This window comes from Mastigoproctus giganteus, chromosome 8 (assembly GCF_048544385.1).
Source record: "Mastigoproctus giganteus isolate SK-2022 chromosome 8, ASM4854438v1, whole genome shotgun sequence".
Taxonomy (NCBI): Eukaryota; Metazoa; Arthropoda; class Arachnida; order Uropygi; family Thelyphonidae; genus Mastigoproctus; species Mastigoproctus giganteus.
Genome location: NC_143582.1, coordinates 224,787,877 through 224,804,446, shown reverse-complemented (window position 1 = coordinate 224,804,446; position 16,570 = coordinate 224,787,877). Strand labels below are relative to the sequence as shown.

The 16,570-nt window shown below is 40.3% G+C and overlaps 1 protein-coding gene across 1 annotated transcript; it reads right to left on the bottom strand.

Annotated features, from left to right (window-relative positions):
- Positions 1 to 4,741: 4,741 nt before the first annotated feature.
- Positions 4,742 to 6,261, bottom strand: LOC150082372 (GTP-binding protein Di-Ras2-like). Its single transcript, XM_090380527.1, has one exon. It carries the CDS (start codon positions 6,211 to 6,213, stop codon positions 5,455 to 5,457), a length of 759 nt encoding a protein of 252 aa, XP_090236653.1. The 5' UTR covers positions 6,214 to 6,261; the 3' UTR covers positions 4,742 to 5,454.
- Between the last annotated feature and the right edge of the window lie 10,309 nt (positions 6,262 to 16,570).

The following is a 16,570-nucleotide window of genomic DNA, read 5'->3' as shown; positions in this document are numbered from 1 at the left end:
ATCAAAATATAAGTACAGTATATTGAAATGAAGTTCATTGAAATATTGAGGAATGCAGGGTGCTTAATGTGGGAAGTAGTATTCCCAGATTAATATACCAACTGTCTGGTATTATACTCGGGGTAGTGAAGAATGAAAATGATCTAAGGGTAATTGCCAGTCACATGTAAAGTTCTCTGACAGAGCAAACAGGCTGCTAGGAGAGCTCATGGAGTTTTGTCAATGAAGTGCACGAATTTTGATCAGGGATAAGGAGGTGATTTTCCAGTAGTATAAGGCAATGGTTAGGCCATATCTTGAGTACTCATACAGGTCTGGAGGTGTCATTTTAAGAAAGCTGTAGAGCTGCTGGAACGGGTGCAGAGAAGAATAAAGAGATTAGTGAGGGGAGAAAAAGGGTGGTCTTATTGAGAAAGGCGTCAATAAGTAAGTCTGTTGCAGATGAGTTGCAAAGCAATTTCTTACCTGTGTTAATTAATAAACTAACGTCTGTTGTTAATGATCTGTATGCTAATATGCAAATCAAAGCCGGATGTTTCAAAACTCCTAAGTCTTCCAAACAAAATGAATCAGTTTATAGAACCAACACTCAAATGAGCTACATATGACCTGTCACAATCCCGTTGAATTTGAATGCCGCCGAAATACCCAGGGAATCAATCACCTTTCAGATGAACTTCAATCCCATAATTTAGTAATCAGAGAAGCCCCAGTAATGAATCCATGTCACGCCGCTGAACAGACGTGCAATCCACAAGTGGCGGCCCACCAAATTAGCAACCAACCTCCAATGACATCAGTTTTATTAGCTGTAATGCGGTCCGAAAGTACTTTATCAAGCAACACCTTTACCCTTCTGGACTTTTTCACTCCGTAGCTGAGTTAGTCGGTCTCAGGCGTAGACAGCAAGGTTCTTCCCCCCCCCCAGAAACTGGGGTTTTTTTCGTCCAGCAAAACAGTCAAATCGACCAGGAAACACACGCAATTTACAGACACGAATACTGGTTAATGTAAATGATAACCCTAATATAAAGTATAATAATAAATAAAAAATTTACCCTCCTGGACAAAAACCCACACAACAACCTGATTCTGAAAAATCCAGACAGCCATCTCTCTCCTGTCATGAAATTATTTTGGGCTGAAATCGTCACTACCCGCTCTATTTCGTCTCATCAATCGACAGCTAATCAGAACCCACATTCCTGCAGGTCAACTCGAATTAAGAGTCGCTCTTCTTCTAATATCAAAGAAAAATTTCAGATTAGAATTGGCACCTCCACGTCCTCTATTCTGAGACCGTTGCAGAAGCCTCCCACCTCCCATCTTGGAAGCATTTTTATTTCCCGAATGCGGCCGTTGACAACAGCTAAGGATATTGAGGCGGCATTGAGTCAAGAACTGCATATCAAAGTATCAGAATTTTTACTCAAGAAAACGCGGAATTATTCCTCTTTTAAAGTGAATTACGTAGTCGTCGGGCATTCAGATCGGTTGTATCCACATAAGCGTGGCCAGTTGGCACCTTAATGAGGCAATTTTATATACCTAAAGACCTAAAACCATCTACTTCAACTTCATCTTGGGAGAAAAACCATCGGACGATACCACTGCCCCCTGCATGCAGGGCCGGCGGAACACGATAAGCCTGATAAGCAGAACATAAGGATGCCAACGTCTGGGGAAGCCGAAATTCAATTTTTTTAAATAAAAATATTTAATAAAAGTATCTAAAAGGGGCCAAATACATTTCTGCCTAGGGGCGCCAAAAATCCTACCGCCGTACCTGCTTGCACGACTAAAAAAATTGTGAAACTGCACTAATGTCTGTCGAAAACTACTGCATCACATGTCCAGCTCCAATTACTTTCGTGCCCCAATACTGCTTATAAACATGCTTATGTGACGCCTCATAGCTCTGCTTTTCAATAATTACCAAATCAGAGTATAATTTCCACTAGGCCTAATTTGACGCGGTATCCAAAATTATCAACAGATAGATCAGCACTTATAAAAATACCCTTTCAATCCACCCTTAGAGTTTTCTACCAAAATGTCCGGAGCCTCCGAAATAAGCTTGAAACCCTCGAACAACTCCTTTTGTCCAACAACGTAGATGTAATTTGCCTATCAGAAACATGGCTCGAATCTGACCAGGGTTCAGTCGCATGCACTCCAATCGCTGGATTTTCACCATTCTTCGCATCAAGATCTCATTCCAGAGGCTTCGGTGTTCCCATCTTCGTCAAAGATTCCGACCTGAATTTGTGCACGCCACATATAGCAACTCCTTATTTTATGAAGCAGTACTAGTGACTGCGAAATTTAATGCCTGTTTAATCGATTTAGCGATAATTTACATTCCCCCAGTTCCACATAATGCAAAAATTGATGAAGCTACCTGCTGGATAATGAGAAGGTTACACCCCTCTACTTACCTTCTCTGCAGCGATTTTAACCTTCCACCACATCTAAGCCCCCTCGTTCAGCGGGTAATAAACAATCTCTGCCCATTAAATTTCACAATTGTCAACGAGGAGCCAACTAGAGGCGCTAATCGTTTCGACCTGATCCTGTGTTTGGGAATTGCAGAGTCGAGATTCCACCAGAAACGTCTTTCAAATCAGATCACTACCCAATTGCATTACTTCTTTTACTCACTATGCCCAGCTCAAATTGCCATAATACTGTAGAGAAGAAAATCATTTTTTCTCCGACTTTTCTTGATCCCTATAAGTGCCACGAGGAAGCATAGTGCTTGATGGATGTGACCCAATCCTCACAGTGTACTGATCACAAAATGGATTAATACAATCGCCCTCTATGGGGCGGCCAAAACCGTATGCATTTCACCTAAGACTAGAGCTTGGTGGACCAAGGATTTAGCGTGCAGTTTTCAAAATAAGCAGTACCTTCACAGGCAATGGAAAATCTCTGGCACAACTCAAGATCGAATCCTGTATTCCAGAGCAAGAGCTATTTTCAACCAACACAAGGCATCAACCATAAAAGAGGTACACCGATGCTACCTGTCTAAAGGAAAAGCTTCATTCCAACGATACGATCCTGCAACTATTATCAGATATCTACAAACCACCATTTATTTGGTCATCTGCTTCTCTCTCATTTCAAAAACCGGTATTCGCGTGTGAATACTGGATCCTGAAATGGGCCACAAATAAGCATCGCCGACCCCCTCAATTGAGAACCACTAACATGGTTGAGCAGCTAAATATACCCAGGCTCTCATGGTTAATTGATATCAGACGTTTAATGACTACTGTAAAAATGCTCACAGGAGTGATAAATACCCCGAACATCTGGGATTTCTGTCAGTGACACAACCCTCTGCTATCCTTGAGGTCAGATCCCACACTAATATTCAAATACAACCATCTGAAACTTTGTAATTGTTTCCTTCCTACCCAATCACTCCCTAAAATACAGACACTGCAGCGCCTTGGAAATAACCTGCAGAAAATGGCTACAGATTACAAATACCTTGGCGTTCTCATAAAATGGATCGCAGCTGTTCAACTGGAAAAACTCCTTCCAAATCTTGTGGCGTAAACTGTGCCAGATTACAGAACATTGACATCAGCCATCCACCTCACCAGAACCTAACACGCTGTGTTTTTCGAGGGGCGACAACTTTTGATCAAAATCCATGGTGTGATTTTGATTCAACTTCCCCGACAATTGTTTTTTAATTGTTCTTGGTTTGTTCTACGATGTCTTCATTTATATATTTATTTTTCCTCATTATATTTTCCTGCTTATCATAATTTTATTTTTATATGTTTTTTTGTGTGTGTAACTTAATGGACGCGCGCAAAGTGATAAATCTTCATGTGTCCAACCTGAATTTCTAATATGCAGTCAAACGGGTCCTGCACAGCTGCCTTAAAAATTTCGGATGGAATGCTCATTACCTGCTGACCAATTGCCTCTTCAAATCTGAAAGAGCTGTTGTTGAACCTCATCAATTCTTTGAATCATCCCCATTCCGATGCCCTTCAGTCATATTAACAAGCTTGCTCTGGTAGATAGATTCCTTCCAAACCACATGCTTGACACGCTCAACAAAATAGATGGCGAGATGCAAATTAGTGAAAGAGAAAAAGTACAAACAGAGCATTCTCCTTGCCGTAGAGACCTCTCTGCTGTGTTAATAGTACGACTAAATAAGACTAATTGCAGAAAAGTCTGCAGAGCATCTAATTTCAGGAAAGTCTGCAATTAGTCTTATTATCCCTTTAATGTAATGTTTGTCATTCGTATTATATTAATACTAATGTATACTGCCCTGTCATTAATATCCGGACACCTGCAGGTCGACAAATAACTTTATTTACAGGAAAACTGAGTTCACCGATTGCTTATGTGGCAACCTTGTATTTGCAGTCGTACTGCTGTCTCCTCGATGGCCTACGAGAATGTTTACAGTTGTGTCTGGCACGTGTTGTTTGGGTAGGACATGACCAACTATCAACGGAGGGGAGTTCAAATGTTAATGGTACGACAGTGTATTCTGATTGCAAAGCCAAAAACAGATTGTCATTCCATGGTGCAAGCAACTCAAATATAGACGGGCGCATGGTTCACATGAAAAATATACATAAAACAGTCTTATGATGACAGTTTATTATCTTCATCAATTACACAAGCATATACAAATATACATTTATAGTTGTGACTTTATTGGTAGGCCAAATAACTGAAAATGCGGCAGTCCTGGAAGTACAAAATAAACTCGTATTTTAAGTAAGTGTGAATTAGGAACGCTTAAAAAAGTGACAGATCTCTGTTTCCATTTGCTGTTTAAAATCCTTCAAGATCATCTTTAATGCACTGTAGAATGTTTCCAACCGTCTAATCGAAAGAGTTAAAAATTTATTTTCAGGGGATCCGTACAAAGTCGTTGTAATGTAGCACCTTGTGGATGGAAACGAAGCGGAATATCATTCCGTACGTATTTCTTTTATCACATTTTAGTTGAACAACCAAGAACAGAGAACGCTTCCTATATACACACTTCTTTTTGTCATTATTCGGATAAAAGTTTTAATTTAAAAAAAATATCATACAAAACAATATAAAAGAAACCATTCTAAACATTAAATTAAACAGTTTCCAGAAATATTCCTTGGTCTGTAAAGATAAAAATTCGATTCCTTGAAAAGTTGGGCACGAATCATTGTAAGGAACTTACCACTTAACCACAAGGGACACGGACTATTGTATCGAAGACAACACAGATCACGACTACAAATCTTTTCAGAAAATCAAACAAGTATACGTGCTTAATATTACAATTACATCGAATTTCATACACTATTCTCAACACCGTAACACATAAATCTACTGTGTATTCGATAAGAAACTAGATTTTAACAGGGCAAGTTTACAATAAGAGGTGCGCATGCCCTGATTTTAAGCTCTTTTCAGACACGCTTAAGAAATGGTACAGTCCATGGTTGTGGTCACTTGTCGACTCTCTCTCATTTTCGATGCTTTTTTGCTGATCCTCCGAATCAGGCTGCGACTACGAGGTTTTGGTCTGTGTGACGATGCACCCTCTGGTTCTGGTGGCTGTTCCCGTGGTGGATTTTGAAGAGAAACGGTCTTTCCGACTGGCACGTGAGCACTAGAACGTCGTCGAAGTCCCGAAGTTTCCTCAGGCAATGGAATTTTGGCCAACTGCAGAAATCCCTTAAACAAATCTTTAATATTGATGTTATCCTTGGCAGAGCATTCGATGAACTTGGCCCGTAATCGAGGTAGATCACAGAATAGCCATTCGGCAACATCCTCCTTAGTGACTTGCCTCTTCTCCGCTGGTGTATCACATTTATTCCCCACCATCATCATTGGAATGTCCTGGAAATCTGACTTGTGTTCCCGAACTTCTTGGAAACACAGCTTTACGGTTTCGAAGGATTCTTTGCTGTCCACACTGTACACCAAAAGGAACGCATGAGCGGTTGCTATGGAGAGTCGACGCATAGCGGGAAACTGCAAATCTCCAGCAGTATCTAAAATATCTACCTTCAAGGTCATAGACTCCAGGTCGAATTCGCGGCAATACAGATCCTCCACAGTGGGTCGATGTCTTTCTGTAAAAGTGTTGAAAAGGAAACGTTTTACTATAGCACTTTTTCCTACCCCTCCACCTCCGAGAGTGACCAGACGTATGCGGTACTCTTCAGCCATAGGTAAGATGATACAAGTGCTCTATAAGTGCAGACCGAGATCGTTCTCGGATCTGAAAAAGAAAAAGAGAAGCGAATATTAAATCACACTTTAATACTTTCTGAACTTCAGAACTTACATAAAACTCTTAAAATAAGAAAGAAAAATTGTCAGCGGATGCATTTACTTTCACATCCTTACTTTTAGTGTGCTTAAATTAGTTATGTGTGAAGAATGAGTTCTTTCTCCCGAAAATTTTCTTTTTGGGAAAAAACTGTCATATTAGGGCCACCCCCTAATATGACAGTTTTTGTCTGCAAATTGAATGTGTTCCCTAGTCGATTTGCCTGATTTGCTGGACTAACACCCCAATTTAACTAGGAATTTAAAACTAGGATGCCTTGTTCTGGTTCTCAATTGTAAAACATCCAAAGGTGTTCAGCTGGATTCAGAACAAGACTTCAGCCAATGAGCGTTGTCATTCTTATACAAATACGACCTTTCTCCAAAAAATTTCCATAATGTATGCAAGGTGAATTTGTTCAGAACGTCACAATAGACTGCTGAATTCGTTGTTTCTAAGATAATAACTAGCAGACCAAGCCTAGACCACATAAAGTAGCCAATATCACTAACAAACTTCGTTGTTGGCGCATATGCTCAAAGATAGCTTCGACAGAAACTATCTTTGAGCATATGCAGCATCCACATTCGTCCATACGATGCCTGGATTGTGTAGTGATTTATCACTGCACATCACGTTCTGCCACTGCTGTAATGTCCAATTCTCCGTTCTCGGCACTAAGGACAGGTTTAACAGCAGCTTCCCGACCATGATGATCCATTGCATGAAATATTTTTCTGGTGGTTGTTGGTTGTACCGTAGCTCTGTGAACTGTCTATTCTCTCGTTCTCCGTTTCAGATATCGATGTACTCTGAGGGTATCTGGCGAATGGCATGTCAATGTGACACCCTACTATCACTTCTAGTTAGTTTAAAGATAATCTTTTGAAGGAAACTTAGTCTCCATTCTATTCCATCTGCCTGTTGTTAAATTCATGCCTTTCATATGTTACTTTTATTGATACCTCTTTACTTGTCATGAGTAAAATGTAATTAACCATTAATAGAATTACAGTAATACACTGAGTGAGTACCCTCAGATAGCCTCAATTTGTGACATCAACTCAACGACGTGTCGAAAGTGTGCCACAGGGACGTTGCTCCACGTCTTTATTGCTTCCCACGGTAGTTGCAAACACTGGTTGATTGTGGATTTCTACTCCTAAGAGCTCATTCTACCTCAACCCATAGATACTCAGTTGCATTGAATCTGGTAATGGGAGCGCACGGCTGTAGGCTGAATTCACTCTCATAAATTGATCACAATTGTGGCATTGAGACGTGGTGCTGGAAGAACCCACTCAAAGTCACAAATCTTTCGTCTTCTCCATTCTCGCACTAAATTGCACAAATTCAGCGTTTCTTCTTATCTGTCCACCTGCTTTATATCGCATGGCACAAACATGCAAGGTTGACGCACCTAATTTCATGAAAAGGGTAGGCGTATCTAATAAAGTGCCACTCAATATAGATCCTGAAGGCGATTATGCTTCACCATCGAGAAACTCTAGCCAACCGCCTCCAGAAAAAAACAGACAGACCGAACGTTAGAGCACTAGAATTTCAAACATAAGACATAACTGGAATCAGTCAAGTCATAAATACCCTAAAGTAAACCTTAAGAAACCTAAGCTATACCTCGATGGAAAGATAACCACAAATGTATAAGGATGACCACTTCAAAAGCTACAGACGCCATCATCTATATGCGTTCAAATTTCTTTTTCCCTTCACCAATACGTAGTCTACTGCTGTATCAATGCATCAAACCAGTTCAAATAATTGTCGGCAGATGGCGTGCATAACAATTGGATAAATATACCGAATAATAGTAATAGTAATAGAGGCATGTGATGCAAGAAAGAAAGCATATGAGCTTATGTATATCATCAGCCAAAAAAATATCACACAACTATTCCCTCTGAAAGTTTGTCCAGTTCCTTTTTGAATTTATTTAAGCTATCAACTTCCACAACAACTGATGGAAGTTTGTTCCAGCAATTAACCACCCGCTGATTAAAGGCAAATTTCCACACATCTATTCTACAACTGTCTTTCCTCAATTTGAACTTATGCCCCCTCAGGTTCGTAATCTGAGCAAGCGGAAGAATCCCATCAGAATTCAGCGTGCTCAACCCATTCAAGGCCTTATACACCTCAATCAGATCACCTCGCAGGTGCCTAGTCTCCAACCGCTGCAAAATGAGGTGTAGCCGTAGCCGAGTGGTCAGGCACGCGAGTGCATAAATACACGTGCCTTGAGTGACCGGGGTTCAAACCCGTGACTACTAAATACAATGCTTTTTCTTGTATTCTGTCTATCTTGTGAACTCCTCTGACAATTTGGTCGTCCCGGAGTATAAATTTATACTTATTTTATTTAAGTATAAATCCCCCTTCGTTCCACTCACCAATCTTGTTGCCCTTCTCTGTACACGCTCAAGCAAATCTACATTCCTCCTAAAATGAGGCCTCCAGACCTGTACGCAGTACTCAAGGCGTGGCCTGACCATTGCCTTATACAAAGGGACAATCACCTCCTTTTCCCTGCTAGCAAAATTCCTGTATATCATTGACAAAATCCCATGACCTGCTATGTCAGCCTGTCTGCATTTCTCAGAAAACTTCATATCTTGCACAATCACTCTCAGATCTTTTTCATTTTCTACCACCCTAAGTGTAATACCACACAGTTGGTACGTTCCTCTGGGGTTACTGCGACCCACATGCAGTACTTTGCATTTGTCAATGTTAAACTTCTCAGCCCATCTGCCCAAATTTTCTAGATCCTGTTGCAGTAGCGCACTGCCATTACTGTCATTAACAACCCTGCCAACCTTTGTATCATCTGTACTGTTTTTATCGACCGTCCAGAATGTAGATTCGATGAAACGTACAGTACATTATGTAATTTTTACACTCGATGGAATTTAGAAATTAGAGCAAATCGTAGCTTCAAAAATGTGACTTAAGATTTCATGATTTTAAGAAATCACCTGAGATGCTAACCAGTCCAATGTTTGAAAATATCAACTCCTGCATCATCAGATTGAATAAACGTGCTGCATCATACCAATCGTTGGGCTTGCCCTCGTAGTTAGCACAATTAGTATAGTCGACGTTCTACTCACACCAGCTGGCAAAAACCTGAGTTCCAATCCCTTCAATGACCCGATGAATTTTTATGGGCCTTATACCTCGATAAAATCAAGATGTTCTGCGAACTCATCATCTGACAGTTATACAAGATTAGATATTTGATATTTCAGTATTCTTAGGACTTCTTGGAGTAATCAATTGATTACAGACGAGTAGGCATCTTTGTGTCACAGCGAGGATCAGTGAAAGACCCAAGCCAGTCCGAAATGTTTCTGGGCTGTCTTCTTGACTTCTTTTCGACAAAACCCAGTTTCCAATGCTACCCTGCCTGAGACCGACTAACTCAGCCACGTTGTGAAAAAAGCCCATCAAAATTCCTGGCATCGTTGACGGGATTCGAACCCACGTCTTTTTCACCCTCTGTGGAGAGGACGGTGATTATAGCCACTGCCAGAGTTAGGTCGTCGGAAGTCTTTGAAATTCTTTTGGTTACTAATATTCGGAACAGGCTTGACTAATTAACAGTTCCAAAAGCTATGGAATGTTGAAATAGGTATGATTCTGTTGAAAACTTGTAAGAGAAGATAAAAGTGCTGCAGATCTTGATAATGGTGGTTGGAAACGAATCTGTACCCATAATTGTCTTATTGGGAAGCTAATTGAATCAAAAGACGTTTCGGATAATTTTTCTTCTTCTTACAGCTTTCGATTTTATCCTCGTCAACTTTTAATTCTTCTGTGAATTTTCTGCAAAATATAGTTTTTAAAAATTAATCCTTGTGCGTGAAAGAACAAGACAAAGATATTTTGTATATTGTCAAAAGCTATATGAACGTATCGGCTGTTATATGATAGCATGCGATGGTCTTATTATTTTATGTACATCTAATGTTTATGTATAATATTTTTATGTATGAGTTGTATGTTTATTTTCTTATTTATAATGGACAAGTTCATATACGCTCATCCCTTCCCCCCCCCCCCCCGCTGAAGGCTGTTCAATGGTGAAGCAAACCTTAATAAATTAATTTAATAATGATAATGTCCAGGATGCAAGAACCTTCAAAAGTTTGTTGATAATCATTGCAGGCCGGTCCTTCCTAGAATTCAGGGGATCTGGGTTCTAGAATTAATGTTGTTGGGGAAAAGGAGAACAAGGAGACCTTGCATGGATGACAGAAGCCTCTTTAGTTGGGATCCTTTCAGTTTGAGACCGAGGTACATCGCTAATGAATATTGTCATTAAAATATTTAAATTTGTACGATCCTGTTCTATTCGGCACTGCTTCCTCCAAAATGATAGGTTCATGAATCTCACCATAGATTAAAATTATATCAGTTAACTCGGCAAAAGTAAGCAGATTTGTAGTGTCCCACGCATTAGTTCAACAAATTCCGTTCTCTAAACAACGAAACAGTTTCAGTGGAACCTGAAACTCAGGGGAAAGTATTCAAAGTATTTTATTATTATCTGCGGGCTCCAGGGTTTCCCCTATCCGCCGCTGAAGAGTAACTGTACATTATTTACAATTTGTGGTTTTACAAAACATCTTGATCCACCAACTTCACGGGAATGATTACAAACATATTATATAACCTTAACACTTGCAACTAAGTTATTACAATTTGTTGAAGGCACCAATTTCTGTATTAACCTTCACAACTTATACAACTATACAGATAGTTAGGACCTACCAGTTGGGTTACAATGAGGTCCGGTATATCTTACAATTTATACAGTTTATGATTTACAATTTATACAATGTAAGATTTACAATTTATACAATTTTAGATTTACAATTTATGTACCTTTTTTTTTACAAGCCGAAGTCCCAGGACACCGTCCACCCAACAGTGATCCTGGCACATCGACTGATATATTCTGAATGCTAATATCGCCTTCCGGCAATAAATACAAATACATTTCCTCATCAGAGGTCTTGTAACAATACGATTAATACCAAGGAGGCAACTATATACAGTGGTAGTACACTTATTACATTACATATTTATTCTCAGCCGGCAAGTCCTTTCCTTCTGCGGAAAGCCTTGTCTGCAAAGTTAGCCAGTGCCTCATAATTTTCTTTACATTCTAAAAACTTGGTGAAGTTATTTACATCGTAAACTTCGGTCAATGCCTGAAGTTCAAATCGAATGTCTACATAATATCGACATTCTAAGATTATATGTTGGACTGTCTCCTCTGAGCCACATTTACAGAGAGGAGACGCAGCCAGACCCAGAGTAAATAACTTTGAGTTTAAGCTACCATGCCCGGATAAAAGGAAAGTTAGGTGAAGACCCGGGTTAAACCAGGGCCAATGTTTTTTGTCAAATTCGGAAACTTGAGGTATAAAAAGGGTAGTAATTCTTCCAGTGTTGGCATTAGTCCATTCGTTTTGCCATTCCTGGAGGAACTGGTTTCTTAATCTAGTGTTGTCTTCTTTCACTGGCACGTCTAGGTTTACAGAAAACTGGTTGAACTGTGCCGCAATACCCTTCCTTCTACAATACTGAAAGTAATTGTACAGCACTTCGTATTTAATTGGTAGTTTGCCGTTGATTACCTGTAATGCCGACGTTGAAATTGTGCGACAAGCTCTTGAAGTTGCAAGCAGGAAGAAGCGCTGGGCTTGAGTCAAGATTTTTTCCACCATGACTCTGCGTATACTGGGGCCCCAAGCGCCCGCAGCATAACAGACAATAGGAATAAATATACATTTGTAGTACAGCTTGAGAGTAGAGGGTTTCAGACCCCAAGAACCTTTGGTAATTCTGATTATTTTGCCTGTCAAAGTCTTGATTTTGCTTAGTACGTATTTAGCATGTGTAATGAATTGAAGTTTGTTATCTAACATAATTCCTAGGTATTTGTACGAGTTAACTAATTTTATTGATTGTTCTTTAATCTTAATACATGGAGGTCTATTTGGGTCTAATTTTCCTTTGAGAAGAATTTGTTTTGTTTTGGGAACAGAAATAGTTAATTTATGTGTACTACACCACTCATCTAGGTCTGATAGGACTTCATTGGCACGGATTTCAAGTTGTAGTCTGGAGTTTCCAGAAACAAGGATAATTAAATCGTCTGCGTAAGCCATCTTAGTAGTGCAATTATGTTCGGTAGCCAGCCACCCATCAAGGACCACATTCCAGCATACTGGTCCGAGAACTGATCCCTGAGGGCAACCGCGAGTCACAGGTCTCGCAACAGAGCAGGATCCACTGGAGACCACAAGTGAGCGATTCTGGAAATAATCCGTGATGAGACGGTAAATAGGCACGGAGACCCCGGCCTCTCGGAACCTCTCCAGGACACTTTGCCACCAAACAGTGTCAAAGGCCCCTTTGAAGTCCACAAGGAGGCCGAGGACATACTTTTCATTGGAGGCTGAGACGTTATTAATAACTAGGTTAATGGCATCCACTGTAGACATCCCAGCAGTGAAGCCAAACTGATATTTGTAGTTTAGATTTCTTTCTCTATAGTGCTTTTGGAATCTCGCTACAATCAACTTCTCTAGTATTTTTCCGAAGACCGGAAGTAGAGCAATTGGGCGGTATGAATTTGCCAGATTTGCTGTTTTGTTGGGATTCTTAATGAGTAATTTAAGATTTGCTTTTTTCCAAGGAGAGGGGAAGGATCCATATTGTAGGCAGGCATTAAAGAGGTTCATCATCAGTTGGGGACAGGTGCTCCAGATTCTTTTTATTATGGTAACTTCTAATAGGTCCAGTCCAGGGCATTTTCCATCACGCAAAGTCTCAACAGCAAGGCCTACTTCGTTTCTGTCAAAATCATCTTCGTGGCTTTGGCCTATGTAGGAAAGATGTTCTAAACGAATGCCTGTTTGTACCGGACTTTCTGGTACAGTTTCATCCTGCATGATCAATTCATCCAAAATTGTTTCCATAGTCTCGGCCCATGTCAGGGTTTCGGAGTTATCAGGTCTAAGTACAGAGGAGAATATTTCCCCCGGATGAATTTTGTCTAGAGTCAGCTTGTAAATCAAGCCCCAGGGCTCCTGGTCCATAGTTTGTTTAACTAAGCGTTCCCAAGCGGAGCGTTTTTCTTTGTAAATATTGTTGAAATATGTCCTTCTCGCGTTTTTGTATATTTCATTCAATCGGTTTATCTCGTCTTCAGGTCTACCATCTCTCCTAGCTCTCTGAACATCTCGTCTTGCGCTCTTTGTATGATTCCTTAGAGTAGAAAGGTTCTGGGACCACCAAGGAACCGAATTTTGCCTTCTCTGTTTCTTCTTAATCGTCTCGTCGCATATTTCGGTGATGATTGCCATCAATTCTTTTAGATGCTGGTCCAAAGTAAGGTCTGTCAGATTTGTCAGTTTTTCCTCCGTAAATTTTTCCTTAAGTAATTTTTCAAAAGGATTCCAATTGATTTGTCGAGTTTTGTATCTGGGGAAGTCATGAGTTCCCCTCAAAGCTGCTGCGTTTTCATTAGATATTATGTCAAAGGTTATTACATTGTGGTCGCTTACCGACCAAGAGGAGTGAACAGTCCAGTTTTCTATGCATCTCCCGAATGTTGCATTCGACAGAGTGACATCTATGTAAGACTGACCAGAAGGGGATGAATAAGTGGGCAAATGCCCAGGGGTGTTCCAGACAATCAATCCGTTAGTTATTATTAATTCTTCCAGTAATTCACCTTTATTATTCGTTATGGGGCTGTTCCACATGGTGGAAGAAGCATTTGCGTCGGTCATTATAACTATCTTTTTGCCTGATAACCTAATTAAAGCTGTCTCAAGGAAGTTTAGATAAGGCTCAATTTGTTGAGAATGCTGTGAGCACTGCATGTAGATTGAGATGAAGAATATTTGTCCAAAACTGCCTTCCAAGCATGCACATGCCGCATGCTCGGAGCAGAGACCATTTACCCTCGTGACCGTGATCCGCTTGTCCGCTATAACGAGAGCTGCCCACACCCTTGACACAGCATTTGCACCCTGTCCTGTAACAGATACATTAGATTGAACCACCCTACAGCCGTTTGGTAATCCTTTAACTTTGCCTTTGTAGGAGTATAATTCCTGAAGTCCTAGAATGTCAATTTTGTGATCCGTAATTAATTTGGAGATATCACTCATTGCAGATGCAGAACGCTGGCAGTTTAACTGTAATATTTTTAATCTCTCACCATGCTGTACATTTTTTATCTTACTGAATGTAATTTGTGCGAGATTTGGTAACCTCCTGAGCTCGCAAGAACTCGGGACACTTCGAGTCACGATATGAGTGATCTGATTTCCTCTTTTTTATTTTGCAGTTTGGGCATGTAACGGGTGATTCAGGAGTGGGACACGATTGCGACTGGTGACCTTGCAGTCCACAATGCCCACATGTGTAGTCCTGCTGTCTACAATATCTAGCCGAATGCCCATAGGCCAGACACTTAAAACAACGTGAAGCGATAATAAAATCCTTCACGTTGTGAACCGACCAGCCCAGGTAGACGCGAGCATTTTTTAATATTATTCGCCTGATATAGGCAGGAACTTCAATTATCCAGTGTTTGTTGTTTTTGTTTTTAGCGTTAATCTTAAATCTCACCTTAACCCCGTTTTTGAAATCTTCCTCACTAACATTGTGCTCGCACAGGTTTTTGACATACAGATCCTCCAAGAACTCTTGGTCTGACATATCTTTTTGTACGTCATAGATTATCACAGTCGGGTTTAGTTTTCGGGGCGAGTCTACAATTAATTTGTGTTCCCCAAATTTCGGGCAGTTCTTTAATTTAGTAATGTCTTCGTCAGTGGCAGTTTCAATTGCAACGCCTTTTTCTCTAACTTTTGTGATAGATTTTATTTTAATCCGTTTAAGTTCGGATTTAAAATTCGTTGCAATCACCTGTTTAACTTCTTCACTCGTTTTTAATTCACACTTTTCACTAGCTTTAATCAACACTACATGCTTTGACCGAGTTCCCGAGGGAATCAGTTCAGCAGCAGTCTTTATGCCTGGGCTCGCTGCAGCCACCTTAGCATAAGTGGCCACAGGGGTGGACGTAGGCAAAACTCTTAAGTCTAAATTTGTTTTTAACCTCTCATTGTCGATGGTGAGATCAATCACCAATCGTTCCATACTGTTCCAGATTTTACCAGCTTCCACCACCATGAGGGGGGTTACGGTGGATCCTGACTTAAAAATATCTAGAAAATTATTTTTCAGAACACTTAAGTAATCTAAATTACCCGGGTTATTTACCGACTGAGAGTCAGCTGCACATTCAGGTGATCCCAGTTGGGGTAATTCCTTCCCTAGCATTTCTATAAATTCGTCTATAGGTTCTTTCAACCCAGTATTTAAAAAGTCTGGAGCTAATATTAGATCTCCAGGCATGTCCGATAAAGAATAATCATCAGACATCATTACACTGGTTAACGGTTTTCCTGTGACTAAAACTAAACCACACCTGGAAGAAACACCTGACTTTAATTTAGTTCAGTAAGCCTTGAGATTTCGTTCACACCAGGAGCAGTCCACAAGAAGAATTAGGATTAAGCGATTTCTGGCCGCGCTGTATAGCAGTCACAGTCTTTGTCCTTGCAATCAGTCCAGCAAGGTAAGATCAGTTGGAGTAAGGCTACTTGACCCACATGCAGAATGGCATGTTAATCCGGACATGGTTCGTTTTACAGTAGGAATGTACTACAATTGTCTTTCCCATACTGTTTCAAATTCCTTATTTATGTGAAGGCAGTGAAGAAGCTTCAGGCAAGGATTAACCTGCAGGGGTCACTTCCAAGCCTTCTTGCGAGGCTCGCGACCTTGACCGCGTACCTTGAACAGTCTGACTATGCGAATATAGTCATTAATTAACATAATTTTCGAAAGCAATTATTAAAGATTTTACCTGTTGTATCTGTCCTAGAGGATGGAGATTAACACTGTATGAAGTGTACATTGCGTCCTCACGATAGGCAAACTTTCAACACCGTTGGCGATTTAGATCCGACAAGAAAACTATGTTGAACACAGAGCACAGTAAAATGCGACCGCACTGAACATTTCGAACAGCCTATCTCTCAGGGGAAAAAAAACTCAGGGGAAAAAAAACACATTGCCATTGCTACAGTGCTTGACAAAATTAACAGAACAAAATGTTTTTAATGAATATTTTATTGT

What these genes read in the sequence shown, in the direction of transcription:
- LOC150082372 (XM_090380527.1), bottom strand. Translation starts at nt 6,213, where the DNA reads ATGGCTGAAGAGTACCGCATACGTCTGGTCACTCTCGGAGGTGGAGGG.